Below are 24,430 nucleotides of genomic sequence, written 5' to 3' on the forward strand. Positions count from 1 at the left end.
AAGGTGCCAATTTACAAATAATTTACTCACCCCCTTGTCATCCATGATTTTCATGTCTTTCTTTCTTCAGTTGTAAAGAAATTATGTTTTTTGAGGAAAACATTTCAGCATTTTTCCCCATATAATGGACTATGGTGCCGCGATTTTGAACTTCCTAAATGCAGTTTAAATGCGACTTCAAATGATCCCAAATGCGGTTGTAATCGATCCCAGCCGAGGAAGAAGGGTCTTATCTAGCGTAACAATCGGTTATTTTGAAAAAATAATACAATTTATATACTTTTTAATGCCAAATGCTCGTCTTGTCTTACTCTGGCTGGACTGTTTTTGTTTCTGTTCAGGACAGTTAGGGTATGTCGAAAAACTCCCATCTCATGTTCTCCCTCAACCTCAAAATCATCCTATATCGCTGTTTTACATTTTTTGTTAAGGGTGTTTGATCTTTTTTGCATGTTTACTTCCAAATTTAGATTTATACATCATCTGAATAAATAATCTTTCCACTGATGTATGGTTTGTTAGGATAGGACAATATTTGGCCAAGATACAACTATTTGAAAATCTAGAATCTGAGGGTGCCAAAAAATCAAAATACTGAGAAAATCACCTTTAAAGTTGTCCAAATACAGTTCTTAACAATGCATATTATTAATCAAAAATTCAGTTTTTATATATTCACAGTAGGAATTTTACAAAATATCTTCATGGAACATGATCTTCACTTAATATCCTAATGATTTTTGGCATAAAACAAAAATCAATAATTTTGACCCATACAATGTATTTTTGGCTATTGCTACAGATATACCCCAGCGACTTAAGACTGGTTTTGTGGTCCAGGGTCACAAATATGGTCAGAGTTTTTCGACATACCCTAACTGTCTTGAGCCAGAGTACACAGAGTTCAAGGACTGTAAGGCAAGACGAGCGTTTGACAATAAAAAGTATTTAAATTGTTTTTTTTAATGTAAATAACCGATAGATAAGACCCTTCTTCCTCGGCTGGGATAGTCTACAACTGCATTTGGGATCGTTTGAAGCCGCATTTAAACTGCATTTTGGAAGTTCAAAATCGGGGCACCATATCAGTCCATTATATGGGGAAAAATCCTGAAATGTTTTCCTCAAAAAACATAATTTCTTTACGACTGAAGAAAGAAAGACATGAACATCGTGGATGACTTCACCTTTATCCTGTAAATAAAGACTTTGTGATTTACATTACCCCAGTTGTCCTCTTTTTCTGTTTGTGACAAGTAAGCATATTGAGAAAAAAGTTTATTCATTATGTTTGTCTGTTTTGATATGGCTGATATTAGCAGTGTAATATATTGGCTGAATGCACAGTATGAAGTACAAATAAAATCAGTGATGAGAATTTAAATACAATGCATGTTTTGGTGGAAATGTTTAATTTTTTAAAATTAAATGTTTAAATGAACATTTGTATGTTACAGTAATTGAAATTCATGTTTAGTGGTACTATTACCACAGGGAGTGGATGAGTAACAATTAGGACTGTCAATTATTTTTTTTTAAACTAAATAATTAGATGATTTGCTCATAAGTTAATTATTTATTCGCAAATAATGTCATATCTGTATTTGCTGAGAAAAACAAAAACTCTAAATGCTCTAAATAAACAATTAAAAGATCAATTATCATTACAGTGACATACAGACAGTGGCACTAAATAGAAAAAGTGTCCAAAAGTTCAAAAAGTTAATGTTGCACTCTGTTTTAATTCCTTGTCACCTCATCATAAATTCGACACACATTCTTGTATTCTGTCTGGAATATGTTTCTGTCCTCTGCATCACATCTTACTCTTTAAAGGGATCCTCCACCCAAATTCTTCTCATGATTTTCTCAGCCTCATACCGTCCCAGATGTATACGACTTTCTTTCTTCAGATGAACACGTACTAAGATTTTTATGCATATAATTCCAGTACAGAAATGCAGTAAAACCACACAAAGTGAACATTTCTCTTAAGAAAGACACTGATTCATTAACAGAGGTCAAATGGGTTACTGTTACATTTACTTTGTGTAGTTTTTGAAGTGTTTTTTTAGTTTTTTTTTTTATTATTTTTGAACATCCTATACACTTGCATTACATGCAGAGAGATCTCAGTTTGTGTTCAGCTATAGAATGAAAGTCATATTCATATGGGATGGCATGAGGGTATAAAGGATGGAGGATCCCATTAAGGCCTGTTTTTTTATTATTTTATAATGCTTTCACAAATGGCAAATGTCAGAGACTGAAATACTACATTTTCATAATGAACGAAGCTAAGATGTATTAATATTTTGTTGTATTAATAAGTGTTGTTCCTATTTGTTTCTTAGAATGTAGTAGCCTAAACGCTACAAAATTAGGCTTGATGGAGCCACTAGATGGCGTCAAAACACGGTTATTTATTTTAGGGGTGGCGAACGTAGGTCCTGGAGAGCCTCAGCCTTGCAGAGTTTTCCTTCAACCCTAAATCAAACACACCTAAACAAGCTAATCAAGATCTAAAGGGTTAGGCTCCTAGGAAGCTACAGGCAGGTGAGTTTTATTAGGGTTGGAGATGAACTTTGCAGGATTGTGGCTCTCCAGGGCCGGAGTTTTCCAGGTCTGCGTTGCTTTTTCACCTTTGTCACTGGAACCCAAATACACATGTATACAGAATCACCAGCAGTATTTACACTTTTAAAGGAAATCAGTTTTTGAAGATTTTGAATGGCTATCCACCATATTTTTCACATAAGTATGGGTGCAGCCATTTGTAAATTTTTTGTGTCTGTCTTCCGGTCTCATCCACTTCCAGCTATTTTTAGCTGCAGAAAAAGCTTGTTTTGCTGCTTGATATTGCAAACCGGTGTGTCTTACCATATTATTTTAATGTATTATCTTATGAACATTATATTATGAACACACTGGTTTGTAGTGCAAACTGTTTTACCGTTTACTGCACTTCGATATTCTTCTCGTTATTTCCCTATGGTGGATTATGAACTGGACGTCTAACACATTACCAGAAAACAGCTTACTTCCGCAGTGAAAAATAAGGTGGATAGACCTAGTTGTTTTTATTAAACTGGGATAGAAAAATGTATTTTAAAGAATGCACTTCAGCTTAAATGTATAATTTCATTGGTACTGCCTTTTGTCTTTAGGCAGTTTGCATCCACATTTGTGGTCAGTACATTTTTGCAGGCAGGGAAGGAGTAAGGTGAGGTCAAATGGACAGACAAATTACATTTCAAGCAGTCAGATGCCCCACACAGTCAGAAACTTTATATTGTCCATTGGCTTCTTAATAAATTACTTCAAATGGGCCCCATCAGTTCATTGTCCCACATTACATGATGTCTCTCTGCACCTCGTAATTTATCTGTTTCCACGAGTGGAAATGCTAGTTTGATGTGTCACATGATGTATCAAATCTTAGATTAATTTGTCAGAACTATTGATAACAGTCCTGTTAACATGTAAACATGTTGAAAAGAGTTCATTATATATATATATATATATATATATATCTTGATATTAATGACTTACTATTAAAAATGGATGCATTTAACATTGAATTATTTAATTTAACATGTAATTTATTTAATTTAACATATAATTACAGAGGCTGTTTTTACAGTCTAAAAAACAAAGAAAACCCACATTGTGTAAACCAACAAGTTGCATGTAATGTAATAATATGTTCTTCTTTTTCTGTCTTACAGGATTACTCACAGATTGTGCTGTCCTTCTTTTCCAGGTTTCTACAATATCAAAATCAACAGCTCTTTTACAAGCCTACCCTCACAAACCTTCCTAAAAACTAAAAGTCTCAACGAGTCTTGCTGTGATCAGCCCTTCCCAGGAACATTTTCTAGAATTTTTTGAATCAACATTTATACATCAAATGCTCTGGTCTGAATATTATTTGAAATGAACTTAATTATATTTTTAAGGAGCAATATTAATTGCACATAGAGTAGGAAGTAGAAAGGAAGGAAGACCAAGGAAGTCCTTTGTTCAGGTTGAGGAATGAATATGGCCATCTTGCGTCCAAACAAAGACGACAGCAAAGTGCGCATGTCCACTGGTATGTCTATACTGAAGCAATGCTTTATAATGTAGTACAGCATTTTAGGAAGTTGTAAATTGTCTTCAAAGAAAAAGCTTCTCAAAAAGTCTTAAAATCTTTAAAAAAGTATGTGTACAGTACCTTAAGGGCCATAGTTGCTCACCCAACATCACGCAGAACATAAGATGAGCTGACTGTCCATTAAACAAATTCATCTTGTGTTTTTTTGTTTTACGTTTTGACCAGGTCTGGGAACTGTATGAAAATGGAATGTCAGGAGTGAGAGATCCTCTGGCTGAGAAAAAGCTACACCACATCAGTGCTGGATATCAACCACAAACTGTTTACAGACATGACAGGAGACGATCATGATGGGGAAATGGACGGAGAAGAGCAAGACACCAGTTTAGATGCGATGATAATGAATCATTATTTTCTCAAACAGTATCAAATGACTTACATGTACCGCATGATCTGTATCAAAGTTGACTGGAATGGACTGTGTGACTTTAAGGACATTTTGTCACTCATTTGTGTGTCTTCAGCTGCAGTGAACTGATTAATGTATGATGTTAATGTATTTTTAATAATCCATTATTATTTTTCTTAAATCTCATTTGTCCTGATGCTACTTTATCAACTTTATGCTGTATGCTTCAATAAAATGAATATGGTGAATATTGTGTATTGAAAATTCTTGGTAAATACATAATTTGGTAGGCTCATTTGTGTATATTTATACTTGAAAAACTACATATAGTTAATTACCATGATTATTTTTAACTAAGACATAAACATTTTTGATCAGATTAATGATATTTGGGACAACAATACACCAAAAAGTTTAGTTTAGTGACAAATATGCCAATTTTTGGTGAAATAAAGGGAATTACAAGATTAATTATTTTGTGTTACAACATGCTACCATGGGCTTTATTGCTATAAACACTTAAGGGATAACTGAGAATGTACCAGGAATGATCTTGTACTGCATTAAAACCAAGAGCATGCACATTACTGATGCCCGGCCTGTGAGGAGCAAGATAAGGGGGTGAGGAGGACATTTTTACACGGATTTTTGCTTATTATTATTATTATTATTATTTTATATTGTGATTTTTACTACTGCATGAATTTGTCCTTGTGTAATAGTATTAGTGAAATATCACAATGTATATAAATTGTCTTTGACTACTGCTTAACAGTGGGGAAGAGATAATGGCAAGTTGTTGCAGGTTCATCCATTATATTTATGGTGTTTAAAATCTAAGAAATAATCTATTATTATTATTATTATTATTATTAAAGCATTTCTTTAAAATTTTTCTGTTCCATCAGATGGCCTCACAATGTCCTGTCAAAGGCTATATAGAAAAGGAATAGAATAGAAAAGAATAGAAAAGGGTGGACTGTGAAAACTGTCAGATATAAATGTGACTCAACACAGTTTGTTGTCCATGATGAGGAGAACATGTATGTATGTTTTACTGCCCTTCTACCCCCAGGGGCTCAGTAGCACCCCCTGGAAAAGCCAAAAAATGCATATTTCAAATGGCCGTAAATTAGAGTCCGATTAACCTATCAAAGAGAAAATCAGCAGAATTACTACTTATGCTATGTTGATTAAATAATGTTGGGCACAGTTTTCAGAAATATATGAAAACCTGTTATAAAGGCATTTTAAATATTGCTCACAGTAAAATACCAAATTTAAGCCTGCCTCTCAAATATGTCATAGAGGTTTGCACAATGAACATATTTAGATATCCAGTTTTCCATTAAAAATATTATATTTAATATTTCATTTTATTAATAAAACGTTTTAAACTACATTACCCATAAGCGTCTGTCATTCTGTCGATGGAACGGAAAACTGTTATTTGTAGTTCACTGAAGTCACGCTTGGGTTAGGATCTGGCTAAAGGAGTAATTTCTCTCAACATAGCAATACTTCATTGTTAACTTAATATATTACCAACGTAATAACATCAGCAAAACATACTTTTGTAACATAATGCGCTGTTTAATATGGGTTAAAAGATAATTCAATCACAGCGAGTCCTGCGGGTGACAAAGGAACTTCACAGCCACTAACATCCCAGCTGAACAGAGGCGTCACATGTACTTGTCCATGGTCATTTATGACAAATTTCTTCCGTTTTTCGGCTGAAGGGACAGATTCGGTTAATAATACATTAAATTAGCTACCTATTAGATTGTGTTTTATTAACGTCTACACCTACAGTAATTATTCTTGACAAAAATTGGGCAGTATTGATGTGCTATATTCCATGTAGCCTTAACCCATAGATTTATCTAATTAAATTCAATAGATAACTTATTTATTTTGACCATAGACATGTACATTTACTAATTAAATAATGTGCTTCTAGCATTTACATTGTAAATTACATTGCGTTTTAAAGTTATAAATATATTCTTTTTTTTTTACATTCACTTTGTGTTTCTGTAATTCTCTACCATTTTAATGCTAAGAATAAAAACTTAATAAATAAATAAATAAATAAATAAATAAATAAAGCATAATGAAAAGCATAGTTTTGTAAGCATTTCCCAGTATTTACTGATGTCAAACATAGTGCCCAAACTACTGCACTGCATCCTGTCACCAAGCTTGTTCTTGCCACTATGAAGAATAAAAAAAGCAGTTAATTACAAAAATGTATCTAATGATAGTTATACAAATAAACTTCTGAAAACTTCTAAAACATTCTGAAAACAACAACAACAAAAAACAACAACTGCAAAGTCTTAATACTGATCCGGTGCCATTTCTGTATGAGTGGGGGATAAAAAGTTAAAGAGGGCCTTGTGCATAATGGAGAAGGACAGCGTTGTCTGCAAGAAACCCTGCAAGACAGAAAGAAAGAAATATTATTACATTACATGAAACTTGTTAGTTTATACATTACTGTGGGTTTTTTCTTAGACCGTAAAAGCAGCCTCTGCAGAGATGCTGTATAACCAAATTTTACATGCATCCATTATTAAAAGTAAGTCATTAATAGTAAGCTATATATCTAATTCTATTAAATAAGTTTACATGCTAGCAGGACACATCAAACTAGCATTTCCACTCATGGAAACAGATATATTACGAGGTGCAGAGAGACATTATGTAATGTTGGACAATGAACTGACGGGGCCCATTTGAAGTAATTATTAAGACGCCAAAGTTTCTGACAGTGTGGGGCATCTGACTGCTTTCCAAGAAGGGGCACAAGTGATTTACAAATATTGTGTCAAACGAGACTGTACAGGGACTGAGGCAATGACTAACATTCAGCAGCGGAGTAACAGTTGCAGGACTGTCTACAAGTACACTTGTACAATATCATACAATTGTTCAATTTAATTATTTCATTATTAAAACTTTGATGTACTAATGGGGCATTTTCAAAACTTTTACCCAGTCCAAATACATACACTTGTGGTCTTGGCCACTTGATAGCACATGCATGTGACAGCAAGTGCGTGCACAAGACTGTCCCAGGTCTTAATAATACCAAATTGCAGTGCCCTTAATGCACATTAAATCCACACTATTTTGAATACTGCTCAGGAGGCTTAGTGTATCCCATCATGCATCATGTTTTGGAATAAATGTTCTGTGAGATCTCACGTTTTATTGGTGCAAAGAGAAGTATATTTATTTTGTACATTATTTGCAACTGCTTTTTATCACTTATTTCGAAGCACCACAAATTAAATTGCCATCTGTTATAGGGACTACTGAACAGACATTTAGAAGTTTATTTTAAAATGCAAAGTTGAAAATAAAAATAAATCTGTGTAAACACTTGCATTTTATACATACAAGTAGTCAAGGGGTGTGGGTATTTGGACAGGGCAAAAGTTTAAGAAACAACATGTTATATGTGTAACGAGGAGTGAGAGGCGAGCGGATCCATCTGCGAGCTTTTATTCAGGGGACGAGACAGATACATGGTCGAACAGGCAGGGTCAAACAACAATGGCAGACAGGTATAACGAAGGCGATGCACAATTGAAGTCCGTGAAACAGGCGAGGGTCGATCCGTGGCGAACGTAATCGGTAAGGGGCTGGGCTAGGAGAATAAACCAATAAACAAGAGTTAGAGTCCAATAGGCAGGCGGCGAACAGACGAAAACGGGGGAGCCAGGCGAGGGAACTAGGAACTAGGGAACAAGGAAACTAGGGAATGCTAACAATAGAAATACAACAACAATCCGTGGCTTGCATGGGGAAAGACCGGGGCTTTTATAGTGCCGCTGATTGGTCACATGTGTTGACGCAATCAGCGTGATGGATACTGGGAGATGTAGTCCGAGGTGTAATGCAACAGTCAGTGTGTGATAAGGTGAGAGTGACATCTGGTGGTGAGCGGACCGTGGAACATCGACCAGATTCGTGACATAGCCCCCCCCAAGGAGCGGCTTCCAGACGCTCGAAGGAAACAACAGTCCAGGGGAGCGGTGGGGCGGGAGCGAGACAGGGCGAGGGTTGGAGGGCCAGGTCCATGTGGAGGGCCCCGTGATTGAGGCAGGGCCGACAGAGCAGGTACCCTCCAGGGCGGGGCCGGAGGCGGAGCAGGAGGCGCAGGAGCCCTCCAGGGCGGAGCCCTCCAGGGTGGAGCAGGAGGCGGAGCAGGAGGTGCAGGGGCCTTCCAGGGCGGAGCAGGAGGCGGAGCAGAAGGCGCAGGAACCCTCCAGGGCGGAACAGGAGGCAGAGCAGGAGGCGCCGGGGCCCTCCAGGGCAGAGCAGGAACCTGCGTCATGGGCTGGGACCTGGGGAGAGCAGGGATAGAGGAGACAAACAGTGGAGCAGGAGGGGCAGGAGCCATCCAGGGCTGAGCAGGAGGCACCGGGAACTTCCAGGACGGAACCGGAGGCAGAGCAGGAGGCGCCGAGGCCCTCCAGGGCGGAACAGGAGGTGCCAGGACCCTCCAGGGCTGAGCTGGAACCCGTTTAATGGATTGGGACCTGGGGAGAACAAGGACAGAGGAGGCAGAAAGAATAAGGAGAGAAGCAGAGAGACCAAAGGATAACGCCGCCTCCCTAGGAGGATCTACAGCCGAAGCTGACACCTCAGGAGGCATTGGCGCGGCTTCTCCGACAGGGAAGGCCTCTGGAGCAGACTTGAGACCAGACGGGACCTCTGGAGCAGACTTGAGACCAGACGGGACCTCTGGAGCAGACTTGAGACCAGACGGGAGCTCTGGAGCAGGCCTGAGATCAGACATGACCTCAGGAACAGACTTGAGACCAGACGGGAGCTCTGGAGCAGGCTTGAAATCAGACGGGACCTCCGGGGCAGACTTGTGAACAGATGTGTCCTCTGGAGTGCAGTGTGCGGCCCACATACTGAGAATGGTGATCGCCATCACACTGGCAGACATAATGTGACTTGACTCTGGGCGGTCAGACGAGACGTGACTTGATTCTGGGCGGTCAGACGAGACGTGACTTGATTCTGGGCGGTCACACGAGACGTGACTTGACTCTGGGCGGTCAGACGAGACATGGCGAGGTTCTGGACAGATAGACGAGACATGACGGGGCTCTGGAAGGTCAGACGAGACGTGACTTGGCTCTGGGCGGTCGGATGAGACGTGGTGAGGCTCTGAACAGATAGACGAGACGTGACAGGGCTCTGGTAGGTCAGACAAGACGTGACTTGGCTCTGGAACATGCAATAATAACCTCATTTGGCTCATGAAGATCAGCTGTGGTTTGACTTGGTTCGTGGAGATTGGCTGTGACTTGACTTGATTCGTGAAGATCAGTAGTGAACTGGCTTGACTCTTGGAGATCAGTAGTGACTTGACTTGATTCGGGAAGATTAGTAGTGACTTGATCTGACACGTGAAGACCGGCGGTGGCTTGAACTGGCTTGTGAAGATCATTGACTTTACTTGACTCAGGAACGACAGCCTTGACAGTGCTTGACGCAGGAACGACAGCCTTGACGTTGCTGGACTTGGAAGCTTGACTGGACTTGGAAGCTTGACTGGACTTGGAGGCTTGACTGGACTTGGAGGCCTGACTGGACTTGGAAGCTACAGCTGTAGCCTGACTTGACTCTGGAGCTGCGGCTGAAGCTTGACTTGGCTCATGAGGATCCGCTATAACCTGGCTTGGCTCATGGACTTGACTCATCCATGGCTGTCAGGAACAACAGCTGGGACTTGACTCAGGAACAACATGGCTTGACTCAGGAACAACAGCTGTAGCGTGACTTGACTCGTGGGGAACAACTGTGACTTGGCTTGACTCGTGGGGAACAGCTGTGACCTGGCTTGACTCGTAGGGCACAGCTGTGACCTGGCTTGATTCGTGGAGAACGGCAGCTGTGTCTTGACTAGACTCAGGGGTAGCCACCGCGACATGAAGGAGCGCCACTTTAGCTGCCCATGCCGTCATTAGGGGTGAGTCCAGCACGTGGACCATCATGACCACAGGTTCTGGAATGGCGGCCATCTTGTGGAGTGGTTTGGAGACGGTGGCCATCTTGTGGAGGGGCTTGGAGACGGCGGCCATCTTGTGGAGTGGCTCTGGCGTGGCAGCCATCTTGTGCAGTGGCTCTGGCGTGGCAGCCATCTTGTGCAGTGGCTCTGGCGTGGCGGCCATCTTGACAGTGCTTGGCTCAGGAACGATGGCTGTAACTTGACTTGAGATAGGAGCAATAGCTCTGACTTGACTTGACACAGGAAACACAGCTTTAACCTGACTTGACACAGGAACAAGGACCGTAGCTTGACTTGACTTGGGAACTTGACTTGACTCTGGAAATGCAGCTGTACATTGACTTGACTCAGGAAACACAGCTGCAGTTTGACTTGACTTGGAAAATTGACTTGACTCAGGAAGTGCAGCTGCAACTTTATATGGCTCTGGTATGGCGGCTGTGACGTGACGGAGCTCTGTCCTCGCCGCCATCTTGTGAACGGGCTCCACCGTCGCGTGGAGGCGAGCGGATCCATCTGCGAGCTTTTATTCAGGGGACGAGACAGATACATGGTCGAACAGGCAGGGTCAAACAACAATGGCAGACAGGTATAACGAAGGCGATGCACAATAGAAGTCCGTGAAACAGGCGAGGGTCGATCCGTGGCGAACGTAATCCGTAAGGGGCTGGGCTAGGAGAATAAACCAATAAACAAGAGCTAGAGTCCAATAGGCAGGCGGCGAACAGACGAAAACGGGGGAGTCAGGCGAGGGAACTAGGAACTAGGGAACAAGGAAACTAGGGAATGCTAACAATAGAAATACAACAACAATCCGTGGCTTGCATGGGGAAAGACCGGGGCTTTTATAGTGCCGCTGATTGGTCACATGTGTTGACGCAATCAGCGTGATGGATACTGGGAGATGTAGTCCGAGGTGTAATGCAACAGTCAGTGTGTGATAAGGTGAGAGTGACATCTGGTGGTGAGCGGACCGCAGAACATCGTGACAATATGTTATATACGCTGTGCAAAATAGCAGGTATGTTTGACAAAAGGGTAAAACTAACACAGACCTAACACTGCAAATGTCTCCCTCTGCAGCTTTCTGTCTTCTCTGTTTCTGAATGAATACCTCTCCACAAACAAGACTGGGCCAGCTGCTTCCTTAAGGTCTTTTCAGCTTAAAAAAAAATAAAAATAATAGAAAATAGAATTATATAAAGAATGTTAATAATGATCTGTGAGCAAAATATTTAAGTTGTAAATTGATATGAATGAACTGCAAGAGGTTAAAAAATACCTTTTTTTATTTTTACTTTTTGGATTTTACATTAAAAGGTATTACAAGCACGGTATAGTAAGTGTAGTGATTACTGTGGTATCTCTCGTAAAAGCGCATCAAAACTAGCATTACAGTGGTAAAACCATAGTACGTTTGGTGATTACTGTTCTATTACTATACATATCACAGTGAAACTAAAGATACTGCAGTAAAAGCATAATAAGTGTTGTGGTTATTGTGCTTTCTTACTGAAACTGCCACAGCAAAACTACAGTTACTGTGGCAAAAACATGGTAAGTGTCATGTTTACTTTATTTTAACTTTAAATATCACAGTACAACTGCAGTTACTGGGGTAAAAACATGGTAAGTGTCCTGTTTACTGTGTTTTAACTTTAAATATCACAGTACAACTGCAGTTACTGGGGTAAAAACATGGTAAGTGTCCTGGTTACTGTGTTTTAACTTTAAATATCACAGTACAACTGCAGTTGCAGTTGCTGTGTTGTGGTTACCATGATTTTACTACAAATACAACTTACATCTTTAAACCTGATATGAATATAAAACTGATCGAAGGTCTATGGCACGACACGTGACAGATAGCGTTTAATCGCCCCAGTTAGCAGGTGTGTTCGTTTAGTTAAACGCAATGAAACGCAAAGACAGCCTCGGATGACAGTTATCATTAAGCGAATTAACATACGGCACTAATCTGATTAATAAAGAAGACAGGATACATTTTAAAACAAACATTAAGACAGCGTATTTACGACTACTCACCCAACCTGTGGCACACGTGAACTGATGGCAAATATCGCTACGTGTGCTGAATGAGACTTCTTGAACGTGATTTAATAGCGTCCTTGGCGTCTGTGTTCTGACGCCAAAAGTTTCCCATTGAAATCAATGTAGATCCCAGTTCGTCAATATTTGACGCCGAGGGGCGCCGTTGACTGTACTGCAGTTTTTGACGCCTTGGGAGTGAGAATGGGTTGATTTTACACATCCACTTCCATAGATCGTCAACCCTCACGTGCAGTATGCTGTACTGCTCGTTCAGCGTCTGCCACTCGTCCAACCCAAGTTAACAAATATAGGAGTCTCAAAACATCTCCAGTTGAGTGCAATATGCAGTGTTGATCATTCAGTATCCACAAAGTATTTAATTCAGAATAACCAGCATGAAAACTTCTAAGACCTACATCTAAAAATCAACAGCGATTGTTCTTCCAGCGACGGACAACCACGTGCACGCCAAACAATTGAAATGCTGCTAATCGAAAGTATTTAAAAAGAGTCCTGCCTACCATTGTAGGTTCAACATCGCCTCCTAGGGGCTTGGCTCCATAAATATCACTTTCGTGATAATGCATCGAGTCAGTGACATTTCCGTCTGTCCCTGGACTCTGAATATTTCCGAAACGCTCGAAATCAAGAGTCTGAATCAAGTCCGGGTAAAAATGCATCCGAGTCCGTGATAAGTCCGAGTACCCCAACTCTAGTTTGAATTATAAGGACATGTCCTATGTCCTTGTAATCCCAAATGTCCTTATAATGCTGGTATGTAAACTGGTGAAATGTCCTTGTAATCCCCCAAAACCAACACACACACACACACACACAAAATATAATATTGTGCAGAATCTGTGCAGAAGTCAGGCGGGACAGACATATGAGAGCAACATGTTGACCTCATTACCAATGATCACAGGTTCTGGGTGAACATTTTCAGTTATATAGTGACAGGAAGTCATCTGCCATACATCAAAGTAGATTACTCCATCAATATCTCTGAACATCTCCCGCATCACTGTGTTCAGCTGCAATGTATACCAGTCACTTTGAAAAATGTTCTGCAACAACACAGATATGTAACAAAAATTACTATATGCATTAACAAATATGTGATTTTGACAAACTGCATTTAGTTTGTATTGTCCACCTAGTCTTGTGTAGCCAGACCAAGTGACCAAGTGTACCTTTTGTCCTCCAGTGTTTCCAGATTTGATGATGATGGTGGTCTCTGGTGCACGCCTCAGCAGTGCAGCAACAGACTGACGGATTTTGGCCACTTCATGAACATAAAATGTTATTGGGTGAAAAACTAGATGGGCAGCAATTGTGAAGATAACAACTGCATGAGGACCACCAGCTATTTCATCAATATCATTGCCAATATAATGCAGGTCGGTAATGAGCATTTTAGTAAATCGCAAAGGAACACCATGTGGACGCCAGTGAATAATACTATTATTTTTCAACTCCACAGCCATCAGGGGTCCACCTGTACGAGGAGTGTGGAGGTCCATTCTTTTTATGCCTAACAAAGATAAGTAAAACTTGCATTAGACTTGTTGTCCATTTGTGTTCATTTGTGAAGATTTGTGTTCCACAAAAGAAATCAAGTTAGACATTGGAACAACATGAAGGTGAGTAAATGATGATAGAATTTACTTCTGTATGTTACTGTATGTTGCTTACTGTATGTTCATTTATTATTTCATATAGTGTAATTTAAATTTAATTTATATTACAATTTATGGTATCAAATCTTAAATAACATGACTTTTTCCTTTTCTTTTCTTCTTCTTCTTCTTCTTCTTTTTTAAACATAATTCAAATTATTTAGACCACTGAATAACTTACCTGGCACATTCTTTTCCAAATACTCAAACCACTGCCTTGTGGTGGAGTCTCCCAACAAGTAGATGATCTTGTTTTCAAGACACTTTCCCATTTGTGTAGAATTGAACTGTTGAGCGTTGCATACAAAAGACTCCCAAACATCGCTGAAATAGAACCCAGCAGGTACTGGTGTTGTCAAGCCAGATCTGCATCTCTCCATTGTGCCTAAAGCAAAGAAACATCTACCTGAAAAGACTGTCATAATTATGCAAATTCTTTCTTATAACTACATTTGATTTTAAATTATATCTTTCCTGAACACACCAATGCCTGCAGTGTTGGGAAGGACAGTTATGACTTGTGTGTCACCAGTAATAGCAACATTTGTTAATTTCCTGTGGAGAAACAACAACAACAACAACAATTATAATAATAATAATAATAATAATAATAATAATATCTACAGTTTTACAGTTCTTCTGGAATTTGTTTTGAAAAACTTCCCACTTACATTGTGAAAATTTGCTTTTCAGCAGAATTTAATGGGTTTTCCAAATTTCCCATTGAGTGATGAACCAGATAGTCACAAGAAAGTTTCTTCGGTCTCTCACACTGCCACACCGTCTTTGTTTTTATATCCTTATACTCACAACAGCAGTCTCCTTTCCTCCAACTTCCTTCTGCACCCCACTTAAGATTACATTGTACCACTTCACTGATCTTGGTGTTATTGATTCCTGGCCCTTCAAAGTGGCCATTATAGTGGCTACGTGGGAATGAAGAGTCTCTGTATTTTTTAAGAATCTGCACAACCTCACTGGAGTGCTCAAGACGTACAAAAACTTGTGACTGACCTTCCCAGGGCAGAAGAAGTGTAACTGCGTAAGTCCCATTGCGATGATCTACAACCTCCCCATATACACTTGCCTTCAAAAAGAATGGAAAATGTTAAATGTAATGGCATTTATCAAACTGAATAACCACAGTCTTTCTAAAGTCTTTTCTCCTGCTTGCTTACTCTCTCTTCTTCCCTTTAATGTAAATGTCCCCTATTACTGATTGACTACACAGCTACAACTACAACAATACAAACTCAATACTTTTAAACACACACAGAACAGACAGATAGCAAGTATTTACAAAATGGTTTGTTTGGGTATTACTTTTAATTTTCAAACTATTTTTCATAAATGACCTCCACAACTTTAATTAGCAAATTAAACTCAGTATGACAAATGTCTGAATATTGATTTAAAAAACAACAACAACAACAACAACAAAAACAATAATAATAATCATAAATAATATAGTAAAAAATAAACACACCTTTAGTTTTGAATTGAAAAGCTTTGCTTTGTAAAAATCTCCTCCATATGTCTTCAGGTTGTTGTTGTGGTCTCTGGCTGTGATAAGAATGGAGATGTTTTCTCCTACTTTGTAACTCTTTTTGAGTCCCACAATGGAGAATGTTGAGTGGACTGGACTTGTGCTCAGATTCAGCTGAGTGATTTCTTGATCTGGACCAGGCCAGTCCAGAGCCTTCTGTAGTCTTCCCCACTCCTCAACGCTGATTCCCATGTCAAGTGCGGAAATTACAGAAGAGGAATTTGTTTGTGTCTGTTTAGCACGTCTAGGAATTGGGACCTGGAATTGCTGTCTCTGACAACCATATTCTAGGAATATCCATAAAGTCTAAAAGATGAGCAAGAAATCTACTTAAAATACTTAATTATTATTAATTATTATTAATTATATTTAAGATCACAAACTTAATTTTATTTCCTCCACATAATAACAAAATAATGATAAACACATGAATATTAGTTAATAAAAAGTTAAAATTAACAGCATTTATTGAAAATAGGTATCTTTTGTAACAATATGTGACTGTTCAAAAGATTTTCCAAAAGATTTTTTTTTTTAATTAATCAAAAAATCTTGGGGGAAAAAGTGAATAAATAAATAAAAGTATTATTTATTTATTTATTTATTTTTGTAATAAAATGATCAACTTTTCAACACTGATAATAAATCAGCATATTTCTGAAGCATCATGTGACACTGAAGACTGGAGTAATGGCTGATAAATTTAAAATTCAGGAATAAATTATATTTCAAAGGTTTATTAAAAGAGAAAACTGGTATTTTAAATTGCAATAATATATCAGAATATTGCTGTTTTGCTATAGTTCTGATCAAATAAATTCGGCCTTGATACAATATATATATATATATATATATATATATATATATATACTACATGAACTTACCATACAGATGACTGCAAGATATAGCAGTAACGAGCAAATGAAACAATGTTTTATCCTGTAAACTAAAAAGACACTGTCATGAGTGAACATTTGCAAAGACTACCTTAAGGAGTTAATTGGTTTGGCTATTTTTAATTCTTTTGTAAGTGTTGGTTTGTAGATTTGACTAAGTCTTATTAAAAACACACACACACACAATGAATTCCATTAAAATAATAACAATAATAATAATAAATTAAAAATAAAAAAATAAATAAATAAATAAATAAAAACAACAACAAAAAACAATCTAACGTAGCTGTCGTTTTCGATTTATATTTTAATAATATTCATAATATTCCCATAAACTACTATTTACCTGAATAATCAGCTGTGGGTAACATGCGCATGGTCATATCCAATGCTTTCCTGCATTTTAAGATACATTACCAAGTAATGGTACAACTTGCTGCTTTGTTATGAAGTTCAGTAGTCGAAGTGTTTCCAGAATGCCAGTCCAGCTTGTTAATGTAATAGGTGTGCCCTCATACTGTTCATGCCATATGTAACCTGTTGGAAATATGCAAATAAAGAGGTTCTGGTTCAACAGAATACTGAATTATAAGAATGTCTTTGCCTCTGTTTTGTATTATGTAAAACGTATCATAATGATGTATGTATAATAATTACGAATTAAAAAACTAAAATAAGCTTGTTTTTGTCTTTTTTTCCAGACAAAAATTTCCATCAAAGTGAATGATTTGTAAAATTGAACCAGAAAAGGTACATACTAGAGAGTTTTTTAAAGAGTTTCAGTATGTCATAATATAAACCCATGTCAACAGCACGTGAGCAAAAGTTACATTACAATAGTCATAGTGATCCTGTTGATCCTAAAAGGTACCGTAGTAGGTAGTTTGATCTATCTGATGACATGTACTTGATTTGATTTAAGTAGGGTTGTCAGTAAACTGTCTCAGTATTTGTTTGAACAAATGAACAACACTAGTCTACAGTTAAACATGTGATGAGATACTTAAAATATACAACTGATCCTGATCTATAGTATGTTACAAGAAAGGTGATGGAAAAGTTAAACTTGTGGCAGATTGGGCAACAGATCTACATGACAGGGGGAGTATAACACAGTACTGGTTTAGTCTTACTCAGAATGGTCCTCAGATTTCCTGGAAGTCTAAGAAACTTCTTTGTACGTCGGATTTGACTGTTGCATCATTTAAGCATAACTGATACTTAAAATCTGTCCCAACCACTACTACTTTACTACAATCTACTATTGATTCAGGGACAGTAATTATAAATTTATATTTGAAAATAATATAATAATGTTGTGTAGTCTATAATAGACACAGCCAGGTTTACTTATTAAAATATTTACTGGTTATAAAATAATTACTTAATAAATATATTAGAATCTTACACACATGCTATACAGATAGTCGTGCATTAATTTGAGCGATGACAGCTATTATGCCGATAACGTGAGATCTTGACCCTTAAGAAACTTTAATTAATGCTGTCACGTAACAAATTTGTTTCAAAGATAAAATTAAATGAATTGCTAATTATCACATTGAAATACAAATGTAAAGACTGTACAAATATTAGAAATCGTGAATGTGCATAAGCCCTCTCTGGACTGAATTTGGGGACAGAAGCCCTGTCTGGGCTGCACTTGGGGACAGAAGCCTTCTCTGGGCTGAATTCAGAAACCGGAGGCCTCTCTGGGCTAGATTCGGGATCTGAGGCCCTCCCAGGCATATGAACAGCAGCCCTCTCTGGGCTTGACGTGGGACCAGGAGGTATCATAGAGCTTGAGAGTTCACCGCCGGCAGGCTTGAAAGGTGGCCAGCGGACTTGAGCATGAAGCGGACGGTCCGTCTGAGTGCGAAGCGGCTGGCGAGCTTGAAAGTGAAGCGGTTGGCGGGCTTAAGAGTAGAGCGCCTGCTGTTTCTTGGCTGAGGACTAGGAAGGAACTTGGGACTGGAAACAAAGGAAGGGATATGGATTTCAGCGCTGACCTCACAGATTGGAATGTGGGGTCAGCAACTTTGGGCCCTAGGTGAGCACTGTTAGAAGTCTATTTTCGAGCTTGGGGTAACGCTGGAGGAAATGGGTAGTCGGGACCACTGGTTAGGCATGTGGAGGGTCAATGCTGATTGATGTCATAACTGAACCAGTGACTAGGTACCAGTTTAAACTAGAAAAATTGAAGCATTTCATGTTCGGTATGCAAATCTAATACAAGGAACATGCAAGACTGTATTCAGTGTTATGTTGTTATATTGATATACAGCATTGTACAGTATGAGAGCAAGTGGGGGTCAAGCCACTATTCTATGCACTATGCACTATTCATACACCAGATGTGCCACTGAGCATAGTGGCATGTGCTAATGGCTTCTGTGTGTCAGATGCCATGTCACTGTATCCACAAGAGTCAACAACAGATCTTTTACCGTACCATCCTCGATCAGCCATAGCTTGTGATGCGAAAAACATAAAAAAGGCGCCTGAACTAGAAAGACCAAAAAAATCGAGCTGGAAAGGTGATGCCCACTATTGTTGAGTGACGTGCCGACAACCGCAAACCTCAAAATGAAATGTGGAAGCAATAAATAAATGCAGAAATAAATGCGTAAATAAATAAATATTTAAATAAATAAATGCAGAAATAAATATTTAAATAATAAATAATTAAATAAATAATTAAACAATATATTTATATAAATAAACATTTAAATAAATATGTATACATTTATTTATGCTTTCAATAATTAAATTATGCATTTAACGATTTATTTATATATTTCAACATTTATTTAGTTATTTAATTTTTAGTAATTTAGCCCTCCATATCTTATATTGTTGTGTTTATACGCCTGCAACTGGCTGACAATTGTTGTGGCATTTTGCAATTTAATAAGCTATAATGGAAGACTAGTCAAGCCACACTTGCTGTGTTTAGGCATCTCCACTGTTTTGTTGTGCACTGCCACTGACATAATGTGGTGGGGGGAGTTTGAAGAGGCGAAAGCACCGGTGCATTTCCACTGGCTGTGGAGAAGGGGAGGGTCTTTATTACCCCCAGACCGAGACTGAATCAGTTCAGTACAGTGGGAGCCGGAGACAGACGCCACATCGCCAAAAAAACAGACGCGTATCACGACACACGACTGGAAAACAAGACGCCGGCGGATGTTTGCAGAGTAATAAAGGCATCCTGACCTCATTCACAACGCTGACGCGGTTCTGGTGTATTAATGATGTGTGTTCCGCTAGTGTAGCGGTTCTCCATCTTCGCAGGAGCCACATTATAGGCAACCACTGCTAAAAGGATTTCTCTAACGGTCGCTATTGATGGATGTACAAACGGATATGATATTGTGAGCGTTCGCGATAATTTTTCTGAGGACTGAGGGGAGATTCTGCGCACTGCAGTAAGACTACATTCAGCAATGCACGCGATTGGTCTGTGGATGTGATGGATATTGAATGTTTGTCGGGAAACGAGATCGCATTTGGGCTTTCATTAAGAACAAAGTTTGGTTGCATGAAAACATCGGAAAACAATATTGCTCATCCAGTGTGACTGAGTGGTTCAAAGCCACTCTATCCTTCGACAGATGAGAAGCAACCAGTTCCTACAACTTAATTTGCCTGCACTAGGGGAAAAGAATGGTGTTTATGGCAGAAATCTCAAAACGTATCGGAATCATCCCACAAAAATAATCACCCAGCCTGGAATCGTAATGAAAGTGTTGAGGAGAAAAAGAATTGTACTGTTTATAGCATATTTTCTGCTGTTAGTTCTCACCATGCTGAACTTGGCTAACTACAGGTGGACTAAAGAACCTCAACAGTGCAATATCCAGATGAGAAGCACACCATATCAGGGCAGGTCAGACATTCGATTTCTTTACAGACCATCTCTTGCAAAGAAGAGACAGCTTGTATATGTTTTGACCACATGGAGGTCTGGCTCATCCTTTTTCGGAGAGCTGTTTAATCAACACCCAGAGGTTTTCTTTCTGTATGAACCGATGTGGCACATCTGGCAAAAGCTGTACCCGGGTGATGCTGTGTCATTACAGGGAGCAGCAAGGGACATGCTAAGCTCGCTGTACCGCTGTGATCTTTCAGTTTTTCAGCTGTACAACAGCCCTGGGGGCAAAAACTTCACCTCCCTTGGACTTTTTGGAGCCACACTTAATAAAGTCATCTGCTCGTATCCTCTTTGCTCCGCTTATAGGAAAGAAGTGGTTGGGATGGTGGATGACAAAGTGTGCAAAAAATGTCCTCCACAAAGCCTCAGGCTTTTAGAGGAAGAATGCCTTAAATACAACACTATAGTCATAAAAGGGGTTCGGGTTCTGGACGTCAATGTTTTGGCGCCCCTTATGGAGGATCCATCTCTGGATCTCAAGGTGATTCACCTGGTTCGAGATCCCAGAGCCGTGGCCAACTCCAGGATCAAATCGAGGCACGGGTTGATTCGTGAGAACTTGCAGGTGGTCCGAAGCAGGGATCCCAAACTGCGTCGGATACCCTTTGTGGATCCCGGCCACAAAATGAGCAAAAAGGACGGCGCAGATTACCATTCGGTTGGGGCTATGGAGGTGATATGTGATCGGACGTACAGGAGCCTGAGGACTGCCTTAAATCCTCCCGACTGGCTTAAAGGGAAATACATGGCGGTGCGCTATGAGGATCTGGTGGAAAAGCCTGTCAAAACACTCCGGAATGTTTATCAATTTGCTAATCTCAGTGCCAACCATGACATTGAGTCTTTTGCTCTTAACATGACGAATGGCACAAGCTCTTCCTCAAAGCCATTTATTGTGTCTGCCAGGAACGCAACACAGGCGGCCAGTGCGTGGAGAACAGTGTTGAGTATTCAACAGATAAAACAAGTAGAGGAGTACTGCCATCATGCAATGGCTATCCTGGGTTATGAACGTGTGAGAACAGCTGGAGAAGCAAAAGACTTAAGTAAATCTTTATTGACCGCTTCCAAACTGTGACAGAGATAGCGTTCTGAAACGGAGCATCAGCTCAGCAACTGTGGATTTGTTTGTTTAAATCAAAGTGCTTTGAAGGATTTCACAATCTCTTTATGGAAAGTCATAGCTCTTTGTGGTCATTCAATGGCACCATTACTTTTCTAAATGGACCCGTAGATGTTTGATACGGCAGAATCTGTGAACCACTGGAAAATTTATATTGTACAAACCAAATGTTGCATTGCCCTTTTTTCCCAAAATGGATGCTTAAGGTTTTTTGGAATGTTCTAGGTTTGTTTTTGAGTTTCAGTTAATTTGCTGTATGTAAAACTGAGAAATGAAAACGGAAAATGAGCAACAAAAATACTGATCAAAACTTGCAGAGTGCAGGTAATGCTGTTTCTTTAGAATCAATTCATGAAAGACAATCATTAAAGTTCACAATCTCCACACACTTTATGAATGCCAGTGTTATGTGTTATGTAAGGCATATTTCTCATTTTATCAAATAAAAACCTAAAGCAATTCATTGCAAAAATCATAAAGGCTTTAATTTTACTGCTTAGTTGCTGCTGAATTTGTCAAGAAAGCATTTGAATCTAGACTGGTTTCATAAAAATATAGGGACATTATATCTTCAATTATAGTATTTTAAAGAAAAACATTTTTTCTTATTATTTAATAATCACTGCAAACATAGTTCAGAATAGTTGAGCTAGTTCTGCAAAAAGAACCAGCTGCATTTGTTGGCTGATTTGTTGTTACTTTGTTTTGGTGTTTCGTATTTAGAGTACAGCAATGACATTCAGAAAATTTGTCAAATATGGTCCATGTGTCTAAGCATAGCTAGGAAGTTGGTTCGCTTTGCTCAAGTGCATTCCATGGGACCTCTGCTTACAACCTCTGTCTTATATTGGTCAAACATATAATATTGATCTGCTTTTGCTGTTCAGAAATGTGAATGAGAGTGAGAAAACACCAAGCAAACAGGGTTTCACTGGTTTACCACTGACTGTTAAATTGGTAAACCAGGACAATAGTTTACTATTAAGTAAACTGGCTGATAATATAACTATTGTACAAAGGGTTGATTTAGGAATTGTAGTTACTGAAAGAACATTAACCATAATTGTCTGATAGCAAGAGTCTCAATCTGCTGAATGGCTTTTAATGGTAAAAATCCAAAGCAATGAGTAAACAATTAACAACGAGACAATTCTCTTTCCACTTTGACTGTGGAATTCTGTGAAGTGTCAGATTTTTATACAGATTTGAATCATTTATGGAAATTGTTAGTACACTAGTAGTAACCTGGTGTAAGTTAAAAAAAAAAAAAAAAAAAAAAAAAAATTCCATTAATCCAGATCAACTGCTACAGTGTTTTTAATACCAAAAGCTAAAACAATAACTAAAGATACAGTTTTAAAAGTCCCTGTAAATGAAAAAGAATGGCACAGAGGTACAGTGCTGTTGAAATTACTTTCAGAACATTTCTCCAGCTGATGAACGATAAAAACATTGACAGCCAGTCAGAATCCTTCCTGCTTCAGCATTTAAAGCAGCAGATGACATAACTGCTCCATATGCTAAACATAAGCAGAAAGCTATTGTGCTATATGTATCTTTACAGTTATTGTTCTTGGTGTGAACAGGCCTGTATCTCTGGACAGCACACATATAAGTGGTTATGATAGCTCTCTGGATACTAAGCAAAAACAACAGCCATTGTTTTTCTGTTACCATACGCAGTATTTTCCAGAGGCATTTGGGACTTTCTTACAGCTTTCATATTTTTTTTCAGAATGAATGGGCGTTGTTTAGAGCCCTGTGTAATTGGCCTGTGGGGTTCTGTTAGAAACCAACATAAACTAAACTTGGTTGTGGTGGCTACAAACACATACTGCATCATATTAAGATGTGTTGTACTCAGAAACACGCTTGCACACAGTTCATTCCCCATGTACATCATAATGACTGGGTACCATAGCATCTCTCTGCTTGCCTCTGACGATGTCTTGTGCAGTTGCCATGACAACAGCTCAAGGAGGTGCAGCTATTATTTGTGTATGAACTGAAGCTATGGGAGCAGGTGGTGAAGACTCAACCTTGAGAAAGAGAGACAAAGAAAGATGCTGTATGTACATACTTTTGTTTACTTAGCAGGTATACAACCTAGCTACACTTTTGATGACATCATCATGTGGAGGAATTGACTATGTGCAGAAGGACAGAAAGAGAATGTATTCAATTGCATGTCAAATATACTTTTTTTTTTCAAAATTACACAGTCGCATCAATTGCCATTCTGCCAGACAAACTATAGTTTCTTTTATAAATATGTATTTAAATTAAATATAGTTTTGATGGTATTATTTCTGTTATTAATAGAACCACTTCAGTTCTACTTTCTTGTAATCAAGTTCACTTTGCAATTCTGTTTTCCATCCCAAAATCAATTTAAAATTTAAGACTGTAGATATTTTACATAGTATTTAAATTTTGAAGATGACAGTTATACAAAGGTGAATGTCAAGAAAATTAATTTAAAGACCAAGTAATTACTGCCTGTTGCCTTAGGCACGGTACTTAGGAGATGGTTAGAATCCATACGCAGGAATTTTATTGACAATACCAGTCAAAAATTACAGAAAGCAAAACAGGGGCAAGATGAGTATCCACAGTCTACAGCCAGTGCTGGGTAGATTACCGGACTACAATTACACA

General features: G+C 38.7%; 2 protein-coding genes across 5 annotated transcripts in view; one reads left to right on the forward strand and one right to left on the reverse strand.

Annotated features, from left to right (window-relative positions):
- Positions 1-3,625: 3,625 nt before the first annotated feature.
- Positions 3,626-24,430, reverse strand: part of LOC127155895 (NXPE family member 3-like) — a 75,031-nt gene continuing 54,226 nt past the window's right edge. For 2 of the 4 annotated variants that reach the window (XM_051098474.1, XM_051098473.1), the window contains exons 2-11: positions 17,062-17,252; positions 16,704-16,765; positions 15,760-16,125; positions 14,945-15,360; positions 14,758-14,828; positions 14,455-14,658; positions 13,788-14,128; positions 12,589-13,661; positions 11,598-11,704; positions 3,626-6,946 (exon numbers count right to left, since the gene is read on the reverse strand). In XM_051098474.1, the coding sequence (XP_050954431.1) occupies positions 13,464-13,661; positions 13,788-14,128; positions 14,455-14,658; positions 14,758-14,828; positions 14,945-15,360; positions 15,760-16,125; positions 16,704-16,765; positions 17,062-17,098 (1,695 nt within the window). In that variant the 5' untranslated portion in view covers positions 17,099-17,252 and the 3' untranslated portion in view covers positions 3,626-6,946; positions 11,598-11,704; positions 12,589-13,463. Of the gene's footprint in view, positions 6,947-11,597; positions 11,705-12,588; positions 13,662-13,787; positions 14,129-14,454; positions 14,659-14,757; positions 14,829-14,944; positions 15,361-15,759; positions 16,126-16,703; positions 16,766-17,061; positions 17,253-19,931; positions 20,056-24,430 lie in introns of those variants that run through there. The other 2 variants (XM_051098475.1, XM_051098476.1) reach the window with 2 other exon arrangements.
- On the forward strand, positions 20,038-22,914 carry chst2b (carbohydrate (N-acetylglucosamine-6-O) sulfotransferase 2b). The gene has a single exon (XM_051098481.1). It carries the CDS (start codon positions 20,330-20,332, stop codon positions 21,725-21,727), a length of 1,398 nt encoding a protein of 465 aa, XP_050954438.1. The 5' UTR covers positions 20,038-20,329; the 3' UTR covers positions 21,728-22,914.

Source organism: Labeo rohita, chromosome 24 (genome assembly GCF_022985175.1).
Source record: "Labeo rohita strain BAU-BD-2019 chromosome 24, IGBB_LRoh.1.0, whole genome shotgun sequence".
In the NCBI taxonomy this organism is placed as follows: Eukaryota; Metazoa; Chordata; class Actinopteri; order Cypriniformes; family Cyprinidae; genus Labeo; species Labeo rohita.

Coding starts and splice junctions, on each gene's coding strand:
- chst2b (XM_051098481.1), top strand. CDS start 20,330: ATGAGAAGCAACCAGTTCCTACAACTTAATTTGCCTGCACTAGGGGAA.